This window comes from Sinocyclocheilus grahami, unplaced genomic scaffold (genome assembly GCF_001515645.1).
Source record: "Sinocyclocheilus grahami isolate Dianchi unplaced genomic scaffold, SAMN03320097.WGS_v1.1 scaffold302.1, whole genome shotgun sequence".
Lineage (NCBI taxonomy): Eukaryota > Metazoa > Chordata > Actinopteri > Cypriniformes > Cyprinidae > Sinocyclocheilus > Sinocyclocheilus grahami.
Window position 1 is genome coordinate 1,347,237 of NW_015505481.1, and position 19,059 is coordinate 1,366,295.

Genomic DNA, 19,059 nt, shown 5'->3' on the forward strand with positions numbered 1-19,059 from the left:
ATACATCACTGGAAAGCTTATTTATTCAGCTTTCAGAGATTTTGAGAATTTTTCTCAAAAATTGACCCTTGTGACTGGGTTTGTGGTCCAGGGTCAAATATATCTGTTATACCAGACACACCATGGAAATGCATGTCTCTGCAGTTTGTCACCTCACAAGCTGGATTTATCTGTTGCTAACAGGAGAGCTGAAGAGCAAGAGCCCACTGTTTACATGGCATATCAATGAAGAAATGAGTTGCGGTGTTTCTCAAAATACAGTACACTTCTTGCCCCTTTTCTTTACAGGTGGAGGACATAAAACAGCGCGGATGGCCTCATCAAACACTGTTTTTAAACCCCGTTGAGTAAGAGCAGAGCACTCCAGATACTTCACAGCACCTACAAAGCCAAAGATTTCAATGAGCCAACTATACACGATACTATTCCCCATGGCAATGCCATAACACTATTATAGCACATTGAAAAAGTTCTAAACTGTAAAAAATATAGATTTTTTAAAGTTGTAAACAAAGACTATTTAAGTAAGTTTGATACATATATATTTCAGTTTTTGTACTTCAAATCTTCTCGTTTAATTAATTTCACTAGCAAATTTTATTTGTAAAATTTACTAGCAATTTGTTTTATGAAAATTGTTTCTACACCAATTTTTTTTCAGTGTAGGTTAGTTTTTAAAAAAAGGAAATAAACCATATACATATTTAACAAAACATTCTCACCAATCTCTCTAGCCATAGCAAGCCCTTGCGGATAAGTGATGGGAGCTAGTTTCTTATCCCGCAGACGTTCAATCGTGTCTTTGTCATCTCGCAGATCAAGTTTAGTGCCCACAAGTATGATGGGGGTGTTTGGACAGTGATGGCGAACCTCAGGGTACCACTACAAAGAGAAATCTGGTTAACACAAGGCACCATAATAGCTTGTGGATCTTGTTAAGGAATCCAAATGCTCAAGAAATATTTCTTATTCTTCAGTGGATACTAACCTTTGCTCTTACATTCTCAAAGGAAGCAGGGCTCACCAGTGAGAAGCAAATTAAAAACACATCCTGTAGAAAGCAAAGGAGACTCTTTGTAAAAATCAATGTCATCAATTATTCATTTCTGATTACACTGCATTATATAATGCTGAGGTTGTCAGAAAACAGAAGAATCATTTTTAAAAACTTTTTATAACCTTTTTAAATCATTTATCATTTGAAGAAAGCGCAGTACCGCTCAAATGTTTGGAGTCTGTACGATATATTAATGCACTAAAAGAAGCTCTTTATGCTCACCAAGGCTGCATTTATTTAAATAACACATTTAGATGTATTATTACAACTTAAAATAACTGTTTCTATTTGAATATATTTTTAAATGTAATTTATTCCTGTAATGGCAAAGTTGAATTTGTTTTGTGGAAACAATTATACATTTGGTCCAGGATTCTTTGATGAATAATAAGTTAAGAACAGCATTTATTTGGAATAGAAATGTTTTGTAACATTATACACTGCAAAAATAGATTTTCTTACTTAGTATTTTTGTCTTGTTTTCTAGTATAAATATCGAAACATTCTTGAATCAAGATGCATTTACTTGACAATTAAAATGATTTAAAGGCACAATATGTAAGATTTTTTTATTAAAATAAAACCACTAGAACAGTGTTATATATTTTGCTGACTTGTGTACTTACATTATCCCAAATGTTTCGAAGAATGTTTAAATCCAGAGAAATAAGCAATTTTAACTAGTAACACGGAGCGTGTCCAGTGTCATTGTGTCGCCTGCCAATGACGTCATAACCCCTCGATTACATGGAAACACCAAAGACGCTTTAATATGTTGTGCGTTTTAATAGAATGTACTGTATCTAGTCTGATAAAACAGCGCTGCTTTTTTTCCCCACATACGCACGACCGGGAGGAGCGGAAGCGGTCGACTGTGGCATAATAAAAGCTCCGCTGCTTTCGAGCCGTGTGTCACGCTCGTTCAGCGCCTCGTTTCGCTTCGACGGCTTTCAGCCTCACCCTGCTTCATACTACTACATTAATAAATCATTAGCTCATCCATGAACATGATTTCTGCCCGAGTCCCGTCGGATTGCATCGACTGTGGGGATGAAGACCACAACTCCCATGATTCCACACTCAGTCACCTACGCCTTTGTCTATTTGTTTGTTTTGAATAAATAAACCTCCAGCGGCGAAAATGACATATTGTGCCTTTAAGATATTAAGTCTCAAAAGAATTCTCAAAATGTTGTTAGTTTTTGCTTAGAACAATCAAAAATATCTGCCAATGGGGTAAGAAAAATTATCTTAATTCAAAGGCTAAACAAGATAATTCTTCTTGCCCCATTGGCAGATATTTTTGCTTTATTTAAGGAAAAACTAACAAAATTTAGATATTTTTTTACAGAAAACAAGACATAATATCTTAAGTAATTTTACTTGTACAGTAAATTCATCTTGATTCAAGAATTTTTAGATATTTATACTAGAAAACAAGACAAAAATACTAAGTAAGAGAATTTTTTTTTGCAGTGTCACTTTTGATCAGTTTAATGTGTCCTTGCTGAATAAAAAATCTTACTGACCCCAAACCTTTGAACGGTAATGTACATTTTCATAATGAAGGACAGAGGAAAGGTGGGGGGATTCATATTTTTCAAAAACATTGTATATATTTGAACAAACAAATAATTCATTTGGATACATGCCCAAATCCCTGCCCAGTGCTCAAAAGAAATGACAAAACTAGTCTCTGTACCAAAATGTATTGCTGTTTATTTACAAAACAAAGAACAGACTGTGCATGAGTGAGTCCAAAAGTTATAATTAATGAAGTCTAGTAATGAGTAAAAGAAAAAAAAATAAGCATCTTGACTAAACAAAAAACACTGTCAAAAAGTTTTCGACTCCGGATTACACAGCCAATCACGGAGATATTTACGCACCGTTTGGGGATAGGAGAGTGGTCTAAGGCGATCATAGTCCTCTTGTCCTGCTGTATCCCAGAGGCCTAAGTTGACAGGTTTACCATCCACCATAACATTGGCAGAGTAGTTGTCAAATCTGAGGGTCACACACAGATTTTTCAGAACATTTCAGAAACACATCCACAGAAGTAAACTGCAAAGACACACAGGAATAATTCCTGTTTCAAAGTATCAAACTACTCACACTGTGGGAATATACTCTCCTGGGAAGGCATTAGTGGTGTAGCTGATGAGCAGGCATGTCTTACCCACGGCACTGAAATACAAAAGATGCTAAGTGGTAAGTGTGACTGCAGTACTGAGGACCGAGGACAGCACATACACGGCACATCGAGGAAAGCAGGCAGAAAGGCCTGTAGTTATTCATTCAGGCATTACATTCACTCTTGGGCTCGACGGCACGCTGGCAGCCACTAATTTACAGTTCTGTTCTCAAATGAACTGCCCCGCCGGATGAGGAGTGAATACAGGGTGACAGCTTCTTGTCATGAAAAACACACACTGCATGCACTTACACAGAAAGAGGAGTAAAGAGCGTAGAGAGGAAATGCAGTGGCAGGGTGAAAAATGATAAAAAAAATTAGGAAAGGAAGAGTAAGAGTGAGGAAGTCTGATAATAAAATTGGTAAAAATAGAAAAAGCTAAGTAAGCAGGCAAAAATGAAAGAAACCTAAATTTGTATTCCTGTCATTAGATCAGTAGGCTGTGAGTCTCACATGGCAAATGACAGAAAGCGTGTACCATGAGACAGGGGCTAAATCTTAAATGGTTACAAGGAAACAGCTAATATTAATTCTCCAAGGTCTAAAAGAAACTATGAATTAAGCACATGCATTTAACTAATACCATGAAATAAGTACAAATCACACCAAATACTAGGCCTATAGCGATAATAAACGGTTTGGCCAATATTTTTTCTGCTTGACATGTATTGTAAGCTAAAACAGTACTAGTATTATTATTGTTAAAATTGTATAGTACATATTGCATTCTACTGTTGTAGTCTAATAATTATCTAGTGATTATTTAAAAAAAATGATTAAATCAAAAACTGATGAATAGTGGTTATGGGACACTTTAATGTTGAAAATAACTGGTATGGGTAATGAAATGATCATAAAAACAAATGCTAGCTGATATCTACCAAACGCTTACAATGCAACTATTTGTTTCGTTCGATGTTTATTAGGGATGCACCGATATGAAAATTTTGGCCGATACCGATAACCGATAATCCTTTATTTTTGAAAGCCGATAACCGATATGTTGGCCGATAAATCTATATCCAAATTTTTATATACTTTTTGAGAGCCTGATTACAAAAAAGGTCTCATCATTAAAAGCCACATCCCGAACACTTCAACATAAGCAGCCTAGTTTGAACGGTGTATGTTTTAAAAATAATTTTACTCTCCCATTACCAAATTTAGTCATAAAAAAGTCTTACAAATAAAATAATGCATAAATAATGCAAACAAGTCATTGGACATCATTACACGTGTAAAGAATCAAAATGAATGCGCCACAGATCAATAAAACGGAATAGCCTCTGCACGGACAATAATTAAATGATTTTAATTACTAAACCATATTGTTGATGAAAATAATAAGAGAACAATACAAGTGGTTGTTGTTATTAATAATATATCAATGATTTTGAAAAAGTAACAAATTAATACCACTGTTTTAAATAGCAGCCGTTGAGCTGCGCGTGCTGAAGCTGAAGAGCTGAATGAACATGGTAAACTGAAGCGTTTTGCTGGCAGCTTATTTAACTCAAGGAAATGCATCCTGAGATTAATATTAATACAACATAAACATAATATTACAACTTATATATGTACAAAATGACGCAGTTATTGCATGCTATAGTCAGAATGTGTGATCCTGTTGTGGATGCGCTCTTCCCATATCAACGCGCTGAAACACGGCAACTAAACCCAAAGAATTCCCAACGTTTTATTATAATAATGTTCTCATTAGAATGTTATATACACGACATTCCCAATCATAGTTATTAATGTTGTGCACTGCTGTTTGAGCTGCGTGTGCTGAGCTAAAGATGATCACCGGTAAACTGAAGCGCTCTTTTAACTTTACCAAACGCATTCTATATGAGATACATCAGATATACATCAAATAAACACAATATTACAACGTACAATTGCACAAAAGGCTGCAAACGAACAGCGCGCATCTGAAGTGTCTCTGAAGGAAATAATGCATTATTTATCGGCTTTAAGATATCGGCCAAATTTTCTTATTGGGCCGATACCGATAACAGAAAAAATGAGCATTTATCGGCCGATACCGATATGGTGGCCGATATATCGTGCATCCCTAATGTTTATCATCGCTGGGGGAAATACCGTTTTAAGAATTTAGGAAGGAATTCGGCTGGTTTTATGATGCGCTCTGATAAAAAAGAATGACTTAAGAAAAGGTCAAGGATAAAGTTCAGGCTCACAAGCAAGCACACGATCATTTCCACCCGAGCTCTAGCGATGTAGGTGTGAAACATTACATCATTACATAGCCATCTCATCTCTACACTGCACGAGACGCGTTTAATGTTGGCATGGTTTGCATGGAATCATTGCCACAATACTTTAAAGCGAAATCGACTCATTTAAAAATGGAACAAATGCACACAATTGTAAACGCCTGAGCATATATTTAACAAAACAGCCATCACTAAACAGAGCCTATGCTCATTACAATCTCATTTGAAACCATAATGATAACTACTACGGTGTTTCGGAGAAAGGTAATATTTAAAAATGTTTAATAATTATAAAACCCTCAATTCTGTCTCAGCAGATCTCACTCATCCGCTGAGCCAAACCACAATCCCCGCTCCCCAGCTCCTTCTCGCAACAATTGCTTTTCCCAAAAAGAAAACCTCCGTGCAAAAATAAGCAATTTTATCATTTATTCTTCAACGTCTTACCCGTCGCCGACAACGACACACTTAATGGCTTGCATTTGCAGTGCACGAGTAGTATCCGACGAGCGAGGAATCTGAAGAAATAGCCTGAAATGTGATGTTAAGGTGCCTGTGGGCTGGTACGATTGCTGTTCAGCTGCAGCAGCGGTCGGTGGCAGTCCGGGGTATTTCACGATATTTCCGGAAAAAGACGAACACAAGGTTCGTACGCTTTCGGAGATCTCGTGAGTCTGCCTGCCTCTCTCTCATTCCAGTCTATGATCACAGTACAATGCGCCTGTGAAAATATTATTAAATTCATAGATAAAGGAGTAAACAGTGCACGTTGAAATTAAAAATTCGTAAAAAAAAAAAAAAAAAGGAAACTAGAAGTAGTGGACGGAACTGAGATTTCTTTTACACGATAGGGTTAAGGAACAACTGTCAGTGCCAGACAGTTGGGATGACAATTGTTGTATTGGGTGTGGAGGGGTGGGGCAAAATGATACAGAAATCTCTGGGAAAATGCCATTAATTCACATGACTACAAATATTTTGGGAAGAGTCAACTCCCTGGGGGATGGATAGTATGAAGGGTCCTTAAATAACAGTCGTCAAAATCAATATACCATACAGCCATTTTAACAGTGAGATGTCTTCTGCAAAATAGCCTCTTAGAAATGATTTTTTTTTATTACAAGGTTACACTTTATTTTAAGGTGTCCTTATTACAGTATAATTATACATTTAGTAAGTACTGAGAAATATTATTTGAGTAATACTATATGGTTAGGGTTAGGATTATGGTGTGGTTTAGGGTTAATTGCATGTAATAATGCATAATTAATTGCTATTATAATAGTAATTACATGTAACAAGGACACCTTAAAATAAAGTGTTACCAATTAATTATTGCTGTAATCTCACTGTATACATAGAGTATGGTAACACATTATTTTAAGGTGTCCTTGTTACATGTACTTACTTTTATAATAACAATTAATTATGCAAAATTACATGCAAGTAACCCTAAGCCAAGCCCTAATCCTAACCCTAAACATAGTAAGTACATGTAGTTCATTACGATTACTCAGTACTTAAATGTATAATTACACTGTAACAAGGAACTCCTTTTAGTATTCATTGGGGATGTACTGTAGTTTACGGAATTAAAAGTAAATGATCCAGGATTTATGTTTGATCCAGTATGATTAATTCAATGTATTTTATGCCTAAATATGTAATCCAAAAACCATGTATTACAGGCCGCAAGTAATATTTGAATCTGTAGTCCTTGAGAGAAATACTCTACAGTACAGGAAACACAAGACACTTACATATTCAAGAATTAATCATTTTATTGCTTGACCTGCCATTGGGACAATCTATACCAAAAGGTTTACAACTTGAGCACATCCAATGAAATCAAACCGTACACAGTTATAGAAAAAGAATAATAGAAAAATGGTCCTCTGACATTTTACAACTCTCTGTGCTGAGGGCTTAACAAACTGAAGAATGGGTGAACAGGAGTCTCTAAGCCTTGATGGAAAAGCCTACAAGCAAATATATCAATTCCTCAGTACATACTAGAACACAGTTTTACTGAAAACTTCAGAAGAAAACACCATTGGCAGTCACAACCAGGGAATGAAAAGCAAACTTTATATATAAAAAAAAAGAGGTTGAGGATGGTAATACAAACTCACTTCGATTGTATCATTGAATGTTCTTCAAGAAATAGGCCTGAAGTTGTTAATAAATCATAATAAAAGTAAGCAGAAAATTGAATTAGCGGTGGAACAAATCACTTAATTTATTCATAAAAGGGAGAGAATTACAATAAAGTTTAAATTATGCATTTTACAGAAAACAGGGAAAGACTTATGGTTCATTTGATCAATTCTGCACTGCCAAATTAAGTTAAATGAACAAAGCAATGCATATATGAGCAATAACAAGTACACCATTTAGCAATTTTATGCCTAACAAATGGTGTCACAGTTTACATTAAGGACTAAACAAATAACTTAAACATGTTTATTTATTCAACCCCATCATAAGGCATAAACCACTCAGTGAAAAGACAGTAGAACGGTTAATCAAATGCTACTCTTCACATATCATTAAGGGTGCAGATTGTATCTTTAAAGCTACAGCACCAAGATTTGACCGATACTGAAATTATAATCCAGTCTAAAGGGGCAGAATCTGTGAATGAGTGTATTTTCCCAGACAACTGCAGTGACAATGCAGTAAGGCTCTAAAATGCTCTTAAATCAAGTGTCAGAGAGTAAAAAGACAACAATTCCTCCATGTGGTCAGTAGGACAAAGTCAAATGGTGAAGATAAAAACACAAAATCTAGGTCAGTTCACTTGCACCTTTCGTTAATTAACATAGCAATTCTGGGACAGTTCAGTTAAATAAACTCTTAATTACTGGAGCTTCAAGTCTAAATAAATTGCACTGCTAAGTGTATCTATATACCGATGAAAAAAATATTGTAGTTTACAGATAATACAGGTAACAAGCTGACATTATGAATAGAATTGGGAGGGGGGGGGAAACTACAAGGAAATGTCTGTTGGCTATGCATTATGAAAGTAAAGAAATCAGGCACTTTTCAAAACCTACATTCGCACGAGTCTGCAATATAAAGGAGCTGGACATCTGTATGATCACATAACGCAAGATGTGTGGAAAACAAACATACACAAATTTAAAATTCACATCAACTGTTTTCAAATAATACAAGAATATCTCTGTGTGACAATTTAAAATCTACCTTCAGCAACAGTTAACACTATTGTACCACCCAGTAAAATCATACAACACAACTCTGAGAACCCCAAGAACAATATCTGATAAGAGATTAAGATGGTGGCAGTAGTGGATCGCAGATCTATTCCAATCATTTGATGGATCCTAACCCTCATGGCATACAGACACCATGAACTCAACACAAGTGGTAAATACTGTCCCTGTTTTAAGATTTGGATTTAACTAAGGAGAATCATCTAAATCTCAATCAAAAAAGGACACTTTAATTATTTCAGTTTAAATTATGAAAGAAAGATGGGGGGGGGGGACATTTGGGATTTCAAAACAGTTCACATACACTCTCATCGAGAAAGAAAACCTAATGGGATCTTCACTTGGCTAAAGAGGTCACCAAGTGGTCACTTCCTGTCGAGGAGGATCCTCACATACTCTGTCAGATTTCATTAACCATTACATTTCTGTAACTCTTCTTAACAATTAATAAAACCAAAAATTAGTACTTTTTTCTGTACTTAAACACAATGTTGAATACAAGATAACATCACCTTTTTGTGGGGGAAACAAACAAATAAAAGCATTTGCAGCAGGTGGCATTTCAGATGGGAGAAAATGTGAAACAAAATTGAACTTCAAAAGGAGATTTGTCTAATCCTGGTGTGCTCTACATAAGAGTCCAGTGCAAGCCTATGTGTAGCATGAAGGAAAAGAACAAAACAAACAGAAAATAAAAAAAGTCCAATAAAATGGAATCAAATGCCACAACGAAAAACAGCAGGCGCATATAAAGTCTTTTTATATATATATATATATATATATATATATATATATATCAAACTGTGCAAAAAAATATGGTTATGGTCATTTACTTCTAATATATAATCATTTACATACACTATATATGTGCAGCTATAACAATAAAAGAGCAAAGCTACTCACCACGATAAACATGGTGACATTTTAACTTCAGTATCCCCAAGAAAACAACATAACACACATGGATTTATGCCTTTGGCTTCCCTATACTCAAATGCTTGAAATGAAAGCGGGAAAACAGAATCTGAAACTCGATGCCTCAATTAAGATACATCATCATATACTGAATAGATAGATAGACTACATGACTGTCAACCCTGCCACTGATTTCCTTCCATTCGAAACACTGTTATACAGAAACGTGAAGCAATTTGGAGGAAAGAGACAATCCCGACAGACCTTGTTAGTTAGTCACATGACAGGCATCTGTGGCACAATGATTGGCTCCTTTCTCAGGCAAAACTAACAATCAGCCTTATGTTAAATCTACGATGGATACAAACGCGACAGGGTACGGCACGAATCGAAAAAAACAGACAGAGAGAGAGAACACTGAAGTGAATGGGCACCTGGGTGTTGGAAAATGCATAAAGAAAAGTAAGAAAATAAAGCGGATTTGCATTGGTGGACCCTGCAATAGAGGAGGAAAGAGCCTAGTGCGCCTCAGACCGACAGAGACACGAAGCTGTTGTACTGCTGTATGTTTCGCTTTAGGATATCTGAGCAGGGGCCGAGCACGCGCTCGAACCGGGGACGGTCCAATTTTACACACTTCAGCGGGCCGCGAGCAACCACGGTGGCGGCACGAGGCCGGTTCATGAGCAGAGCGATCTCACCTGTTGAAGCACATATGGAGGGAAATCAGAAAAGAGCCATAGGGAAACAAACAAACAAACACATTAACGTGCACTAATGGACACTGCACATAGACTCAATATGTAATTACATTAGCAAAGGGATTTCTGGGATATATTTAAATATACGCGGCATGACGGATTTTGCAGAAAGTAAAGAAAACACAATTACCAAAGTAGTCAGATGGTGCAAGTCTTCCAACCTCTACAAATTCCTCATTCTCCGACCGCCGTTGCAGGACTGCTGCCGAACCCTGAGGACACAAGTCTGAATCAATACATCTGTTCTTCCATGACATCTCTGATGTTTTAGGGCTACACTTTCTACAACAATTTCATCATTTCCATTTTTTGTGAAGATCGAAGAAGTATACAAAACCATATGACTCTAACACAAAAACTTGTTGGAAGGGAACAGTGTCAAAAAAATTAATAGATTTAACAAGGAAAGCTACCTCAAGAATAATGAAAAATTCATCTCCTGGTTGACCCTGCACAACAATCTTCTGGCCATCTTCAAACTGGACCGTCTCGAGGGCATCAGCAACTGTCAGCCGTTCCCATTTATCCAGAGACTCTGCTCACATAATGATAGCATGTTATCACCACAAAAGGCAAATTATATATATATATATATATATTATTTCTGGGATATATTTAAATATACGCGGCATGACGGATTTTGCAGAAAGTAAAGAAAACACAATTACCAAAGTAGTCAGATGGTGCAAGTCTTCCAACCTCTACAAATTCCTCATTCTCCGACCGCCGCTGCAGGACTGCTGCCGAACCCTGAGGACACAAGTCTGAATCAATACATCTGTTCTTCCATGACATCTCTGATGTTTTAGGGCTACACTTTCTACAACAATTTCATCATTTCCATTTTTTGTGAAGATCGAAGAAGTATACAAAACCATATGACTCTAACACAAAAACTTGTTGGAAGGGAACAGTGTCAAAAAAATTAATAGATTTAACAAGGAAAGCTACCTCAAGAATAATGAAAAATTCATCTCCTGGTTGACCCTGCACAACAATCTTCTGGCCATCTTCAAACTGGACCGTCTCGAGGGCATCAGCAACTGTCAGCCGTTCCCATTTATCCAGAGACTCTGCTCACATAATGATAGCATGTTATCACCACAAAAGGCAAATTATATATATATATATATATATATATATATATATATATCAGTATATTTGTGTTTATGAAATGTGTGTGTTGTGAATTTATGTATTTTTGTTGCATCTTGGGTGAACAGACATATATTTTATTAGTATTGTGTTATTATAATACAACAATCAATCACTTACATAGACAGCAATGCATCTATGATCTAGGATACAGTTCTCTTCCTCACTTTACAGCTCTGATCATGTGTGAAAATGTGTATATTCACAGTAGTACACACACACAAAAAAACTTGACCTCGTGATCATATCTCACTGAAAACATCGCACCAGTGATTTTAAAAAGCCGTGCATAATGCTGCTGCAACTCAATACAACATTAAACAATTTCAAATAATAAGTTGTCAAACTGCAACAAGTTCAACAGTTAACATGGCTCCTATATTTCTAATAAATCCGTCAGTGATTAAGCCAAGCAGCACAGAAAATTCTCTCAAGTAACATATTATTATTTTTTAAGCAGCGTTGCATTTTGACAGGCATATACTGTGGCCCCTAGTCCCTGCCGGGGCCCCTGAGCTCATAAAATTCGCAGTTCGCATCCCCACAGGCGTTTCTCAATTCAACGCTAATCGGTCATGTGAACATAACATTCTTTCAGTGCAAAAAACACATGCCATTGTAAATACACGCTACACCGCACGTGTGTAAACGTCTAATCCTGCAGCCTCTTGCAGCTCTGTGTTTTCTGTAACCAGTTTTGTCAAGCAGCACAATACGCCATCTTGCAAGCTACATTCTCACAACAACGGAAGCTGACGGCATTACACTAACCTCTCCAAGAGGCCGTCAGCCCACGCATCGATATCAACAACTGTTACAGCACACACACACAAAAAAACTTGACCTCGTGATCATATCTCACTGAAAACATCGCACCAGTGATTTTAAAAAGCCGTGCATAATGCTGCTGCAACTCAATACAACATTAAACCATTTCAAATAATAAGTTGTCAAACTGCAACAAGTTCAACAGTTAACATGGCTCCTATATTTCTAATAAATCCGTCAGTGATTAAGCCAAGCAGCACAGAAAATTCTCTCAAGTAACATATTATTTTTTTTTAAGCAGCGTTGCATTTTGACAGGCATATACTGTGGCCCCTAGTCCCTGCCGGGGCCCCTGAGCTCATAAAATTCGCAGTTCGCATCCCCACAGGCGTTTCTCAATTCAACGCTAATCGGTCATGTGAACATAACATTCTTTCAGTGCAAAAAACACATGCCATTGTAAATACACGCTACACAGCACGTGTGTAAACGTCTAATCCTGCAGCCTCTTGCAGCTCTGTGTTTTCTGTAACCAGTTTTGTCAAGCAGCACAATACGCCATCTTGCAAGCTACATTCTCACAACAACGGAAGCCGACGGCATTACACTAACCTCTCCAAGAGGCCGTCAGCCCACGCATCGATATCAACAACTGTTACAGCGCAGACTTCTGCTATTAAGTATTCATACCTGAGTCGCTTCGGTGAGTTTGTGGACGTTTACACTGGCTTCCTCACAGTCCTCGGCTGGATGGACGCCTCACCGGAAAAGGTTATGACCAATCACAAACAACGATTGACGTCAATGCGCCTCGATCTGGGAAGCCCGTTACTCCTGACAACCTTAAAGGGCAAGGGCTTGTTTTTGTATTGAGAAGAGATCGAGGTTGTCAGACAAGCTCATTTATTACATTCTGACTCACATGATGTGCTACATGTGCTAAGTGTTTAGATTATATTTTGCAGCCCCCTTGCCATGACATTGAATTTCAAAAGAACAGTATTTATTTTCCATGTGTTTAAAACTGAGAGCCTGTGTGATTTGGATCTAATGACAGCTGAAAAGGTTAAGTCTGTACATAAACCCAAATCCCAGTGTTGTCCTTATTCAACCAGGGTCATAACCACCACTGAAATTGCGTTCTTTACTTCAACAAAGCAAATACTTCACCAGAAACACCAACATATCTCTGTTTTTTGTTTGTTTGGGGGGGGGTATACCACAATATTAACTTCTTATTATTGAATTGTTGTAAATAAATATCACATTTGGAACTGATCAGTGTTCAAAAAATGCTGGGAAATCACTTCATGTAGCCCCAAGAGTGATTACTGATAAGCTGTCTGAACAAAAAGAGTCACATTTTAGAGAAGAAATAAATCACCCACTGACTTTCAAAGTTGCTACATAGTAACGACTTTCTACTTTGAGGACCTTGATAGAAATGTAGTGGAGTGAAAAGTACAATATTTGTCTTTCAAATGTAGTGAAGTTAAAGTCATAAGTTCCCAGAAAAAATAACACTCAAGTAAAGTACAGATGCTCAAAAAGTGTACTTACCGTAAGTACAATTCTCAAGTAAATGTACTTAGTTACTGTCTGCCTCTGAAGTAACAATGTTTTTTTGGTTTTATTTGTAGTAAAACCATGGTTAATTTTCGTAAGTTCAGCATATACATTTATTTATTTATTTGAAACAGATACTTTTACCCATACTGACGTACAAAGGATAATATAATACAATAATACAAGCTGAAAGAACTATTTCAAGATAAAACACAATATAAGAAGTGAAGTGTAATTTAAAAGGATAGTTCACCCAAAAATGAAAATACTGTCACCATTTCATTTCTCTCATGTCGTTCCAAAGCTGCATGACTTCCTTTCTTCTGTGAAACACAAAAGAACACTGAAGAATATTTGTAGCCAAACCAAACTGACTTCTATTGTATGGGATGCAAAGATAATTCTCAAGATATCTTCTTGTAGGTTCCACTGAAGAAAGAAGACAACACAGCTTTGGAATGGCATTAAGGTGAATAAATGATGACGGAATTTTCATTTTTGAGGGAACTGTCCATTTATGTGAAAAAATCATTTATATATTTTTAGAATATAACCCATTATCATAAGACCATACAGGCCAGGTGCCTATATCAGAATATAAAGACACACCCTCTCTTATCTCCTCCCTGCTGCCTCTGCAGCCTTTCTTACAACTGTTCAGGCTCATTCGTGTCGACTGCCCAGAGTCCACGAACATAGCCTTTCAAAAGCTCTCCAGCACAAGGATATAGGATATATATTACTAGCAAAAGAGAGGAAGAGATAAAGGTGAGGGCATAGATAATTTTCCATAGTCAGGTAGGGTTGTTGTTTGCTGTACGAATCTGCAATCACTGCTCAGTCATACCAATGTACTGTAAATTAACTATAATCTAAAAAGAATTGGATAGAGAATGTCTCTTTTGTAGAACTGAACACTGTAAACATGTTTGCAAAATTCATTTAATTCAATTGTAATTATGGAAATGTTGTGTTTTGGTAATGATTCCATATCTTGGGAAATGTGACTGTAGTAATAATGTACCATGTGAATGAAAATGGCTCACCAAGGTGAAATGATACCATTTAGAAAAATTACAATCAAGAAGATTTGGGTGGAGAACTCCAAGCTAACAACACTCTGTCTTCCTTTTTTTAGTCACATACATTTTCATGATTGCATGCTCTTCCTAACATCTGCAGTGCATTCCAGGGTTTCCCTGTTGAAACATGTCCCTCTATAGCTTTGGATTGGAGCCTCTGTCCTGTCATGCCTGGAACAAAGACCGGACACGTAAGAGCAAACTAGTTGAGCTACATTTCAATATAAATTACATCCCTTCAGGGTCCTAATGTTGCTGCCTGCAGTGCCATTTTCATCCATTATAATCTACTCAGAGGAATATCAGATTGTCTTTGGGAGAAAAGCTGCACTTCTTCATACGAATCATCAGATTGCTATAAACGTACTGTAATATCGCTGCTTTATACATGGGGTTTGTTTGCACGACATTTCTATAGAACAGGTTTTCAGGTTTATTTTATGTGCATAAAACTTTAAAATAATAATATTATATCATTTTTATTATTAGAAATTGCAGTAAGTCCCAACAGCAACGTTGTGCACATTTACCAAAAGCAAGGAAAGGAATGGACTAAGATTCATGAACTGACAGAACACAGTGGGCGAATCACAGGTAAGACAAAAGAGAATAGCTGCCACATTAGTCATTAACCCACCCATACTGTGAGACTGACCCATAAAACAAACATTATCTCAGTGCACCAATCAAAGGCATTACCTAAACCACTGTAAACAGTGCAAGTCTACAACTGAGTTTTATAATAACTGGAACTTAGTCGCAATGAAAGAAGTAATGACAGACATTTTCTTCATACATCCGAATGAAAAAGGTTCAGTCCACCATTATTGATTGGATGAAGGCATATCTGAATGCAAGCTTGCAGATGTATGAAAAAGGAGGGGTTTATTATTGAGAGACATTTTGATTAAAAATTACCAGGTCAAAACAAATAAAAAAATTATGCATGGATGAATAGGTCACAATATCTATAACACACATTTAAAAAAGAGAAGAATTTTGATTTCATCACAAATTTTGATAAGTTTTAAATTTGCCATTTATTAAAACTGCACAATAGGGGCTTTGCACAACAAACTTCCGTATTCTGTAAAACAGATCTCGTCACTTCCGGTTCAGGTCGTTTATTTTACTCAAGAAAGATGCCTTCGAAGGACATACCAAAGATGAGTATAGCAAACATCCAACACTTGCAGGCTGATATCTAAAAGTTTTTTTTCTTCTTCTTCTCACTAACATTCAGATATCAAAATTGAATAAAACACCAACAATAAAAACAACTAGCTAGGTCAGCTGATTACCTCAACCATCCATAGATATTGGCGTCAGTTCTTCCTACTGTTAACACTTTCTCCAACAAACGGATGTGTTAAGACCTGTTTTCTGGTTTGTTCTTGTGACGTTTGACGTATACCCCATTTTATAGCACTGGATTTAAATATTTACAACACATTTCCAATAATAAAAAAAACAACTGATTTCATTTTTAGGGATTGATTGGGCCCCAGAGTCCAACCGTATAGTGACATGTGCCTCAGATAGGAATGCCTATGTATGGACCCTTAAGGATGGGGTTTGGAAGCCGACGTTGGTGCTGGTTCGCATTAATCGAGCTGCCACGTGTGTCAGGTGGTCACCTCTTGAGAACAAGTTTGCTCTTGGAAGTGGGGCTAAACTTATTTCAGTGTGCTACTTTGAAAAAGAGAATGACTGGTGAGACTTGCTTTTATAAGACCTTTCAACCTTTTTCTTTCTTCACTGACTGAGAGAGATGTTACTATGTTTTTCTCATCCATAGCCACGTCTCTTGTGCAATCTCTGATTGACTCTATAGGTGGCTGAGTAAGCATATCAAGAAACCCATTAACTCCACCGTTCTGAGTCTAGACTGGCATCCCAACAACATACTGCTGGCAGCTGGCTCAGCTGACCTGAACTGCAGGTTTGAATATTCAGACTACTTTCGCACCATGCTGCTTTGCAAACCATTTTGTTGGTAACATAGATCTTTTTATTGGTGTAGAATTTTTTCTGCATATATCAAGGACATCGAGGACAAGCCTGGACCAACACCCTGGGGATCCAAAATGCCCTTTGGAGAGGTGCTTTTGGAGTATAAAGAGTGCGGTGGCTGGGTGCACAGTGTCTGTTTCTCTCCATCTGGTGATGCTCTGGCCTGGGTTAGCCACAACAGCGCCATCAGTGTAGCAGATGCCACACAGGGAAAAGAGTAATACCAACATTTACAAATAACAATTAGCCTTGTAGAGCTCCATTTATTTATATACAGAAGGTAAATCAAACTACAATAATTTAAGACTAATTATCCTTGATTTCCATGCATCCATAAAAACCACTAGAGTTTGCTGCCTGAAATTAATAACATGCACAGTATGACCTTTACCAGGCACTTTTAGACTGCCTACATATGAATTTTTGTGCATTGCAGGGTTACTCAGCTGACAACAGGACATCTTCCATTGCTGAGCGTGCTGTATGTCAGTGAGACTGAGGTTGTAGCTGCGGTAAGGAATTTTCCATCACTTACTGTTTCTTACAGAGGTATAAAATTCTTGGACTCCATGGTTTATCTGCCTAAAAAAAATGTAAAATGGGTTAAGATGAAGCATTGTAGTGAGATACACTTTAAAATGTTTTCAGTGAGTTCAAACAAATGCAAAATATATACACTTGTTGTCTTGCTGCCCTATTAGCAGCATAACAGAGATAAACTATAAAATAGAGAGAGCTTTGGTGATAACTGAGTGAATATGACTAATTTCTCGCAAGAAATGGCTTAAAAAGTGGAAAAAATTGGTCAAAAACTTATATTTACACACAAACTGACCACAAACCACAACTTCCAGATGGCATATTTACATTTTACCTCAACTGTCATGGAATCAAGCACACATGTAATACATGAAGGTATCTCAGTTGACAGGATGTGACATGATCATTGGATTCGGACATACTATAGTGCCTTCTTACCTCTCTTTAATATTAATACCTTTTTGTGTATATGTCTGTGGTGGGGATTTTAGGGCCACGACTGTTGCCCTTATCAGTTCTCATACAAGGGTCCTGGATGCTTGGAGTTTGTGAAGAAAGTGGACATTTCCAAGCAGAGCTCCAAGGGTAACATGTCTGCCATGCAGCATTTCCGTAATCTGGACAAAAAAGCGATTACTGAGGAGGAAGAAACCGGGTTGGGCAGTCTGCACCAGAACAGCATCACGTAATATAAGGCTTGAAGTCTGCAAGCAGTCTATTTTAGCACCTTTTGCATTTTGCTCACATGTAGGAGAAATTACATTGCAGTTTGCTAAGACTTTGTTTCTACTGTAGTCAGCTATGTATTCTGGAAGGGCCGAAAGCCAAGGTGGAGAAATTCAGCAGTGTGGGCTTAGATGGTGCCATGGTTGTCTGGGATTTTAAGGTATTCTATTGTCAGGAAACAATATTTTGATAGTGCTGTTTAACAATATATTGTCTAAGCAGTCACCTAATGACTTATTATAAAAGTATTAAATGTTTTCCTCTTTAATTTTATCTTTAGCACTGAAACATCATGGGATCTGGAAAGAGCAGAAAACAATAACCGGGGACCATCTTTTTAAGTTTGTTTGTTTTCTCAGACACTTAGCCTTCACTACAAAAGTTACACTTTAAAGTGATTAAAGCCTGTTGATTTTATTATGATGTACTGTGGTGGGATGGCAGATCCCAAACGTGTGGTATGCAATAGTTTTTGTCATGCAGTATTAATTCATCTTAACAGGGAATGTTTTAAAGTAGTTGATTTTAATCAACCGAAAAAGCAAATTATTATTTAGCACCAAAAAGAGAATTAACCTTGTATGCAATGACGATCATAAATGCAAATTTTCTACTCCAAATGTGCTGCTAATGTAATAAAAATCTAGATCTAGATTTCTTAAATCTTTCTAGATTTGATCAAACAAAGCAACAAATTAATAAACAAATCATTATTAAAAACATTGTGTGATTTTGTTTCTTTTTTCTCTTGCTGCAGCACTGCAGAAGATTGTTAGATGCAAATAACTGAGTGAGCCAGAGCA

General features: G+C 36.9%; 2 protein-coding genes and 1 long non-coding RNA gene across 6 annotated transcripts; 1 reads left to right on the forward strand and 2 right to left on the reverse strand.

The window, feature by feature from the left end:
* Positions 1-63: 63 nt before the first annotated feature.
* LOC107601271 (ras-related C3 botulinum toxin substrate 3) lies at positions 64-6,090 on the reverse strand. The gene is made up of 6 exons (XM_016293398.1): positions 5,939-6,090; positions 3,173-3,244; positions 2,947-3,064; positions 989-1,051; positions 723-882; positions 64-381 (listed from the first exon to the last, which is right to left on the reverse strand). Exons 1-6 carry the CDS (start codon positions 5,971-5,973, stop codon positions 251-253), a joined length of 579 nt encoding a protein of 192 aa, XP_016148884.1. The 5' UTR covers positions 5,974-6,090; the 3' UTR covers positions 64-250.
* A 4,128-nt stretch (positions 6,091-10,218) lies between these two features.
* Positions 10,219-11,491, reverse strand: LOC107601275 (uncharacterized). 2 transcript variants are annotated; one of them, XR_001610905.1, is made up of 3 exons: positions 11,358-11,491; positions 11,075-11,156; positions 10,219-10,346 (listed from the first exon to the last, which is right to left on the reverse strand). It is a non-coding gene; the product is annotated as an uncharacterized lncRNA (long non-coding RNA). The 2 variants fall into 2 exon arrangements; XR_001610906.1 differs by lacking the exons at positions 11,075-11,156; positions 11,358-11,491 and adding exons at positions 10,537-10,618; positions 10,820-10,960.
* Positions 11,492-14,536: 3,045 nt separating this feature from the next.
* On the forward strand, positions 14,537-18,782 carry LOC107601274 (actin-related protein 2/3 complex subunit 1A-like). 3 transcript variants are annotated; one of them, XM_016293403.1, is made up of 10 exons: positions 14,537-14,663; positions 15,034-15,168; positions 15,467-15,571; positions 16,468-16,690; positions 16,812-16,919; positions 17,001-17,207; positions 17,427-17,502; positions 18,022-18,215; positions 18,326-18,416; positions 18,537-18,782. In XM_016293403.1, exons 2-10 carry the CDS (start codon positions 15,105-15,107, stop codon positions 18,540-18,542), a joined length of 1,074 nt encoding a protein of 357 aa, XP_016148889.1. In that variant the 5' UTR covers positions 14,537-14,663; positions 15,034-15,104; the 3' UTR covers positions 18,543-18,782. The 3 variants fall into 3 exon arrangements, with proteins under 3 accessions (XP_016148889.1, XP_016148888.1, XP_016148891.1); XM_016293402.1 differs by having other exon boundaries at positions 15,078-15,168; XM_016293405.1 differs by having other exon boundaries at positions 15,088-15,168.
* The last annotated feature ends 277 nt before the right edge of the window (positions 18,783-19,059 follow it).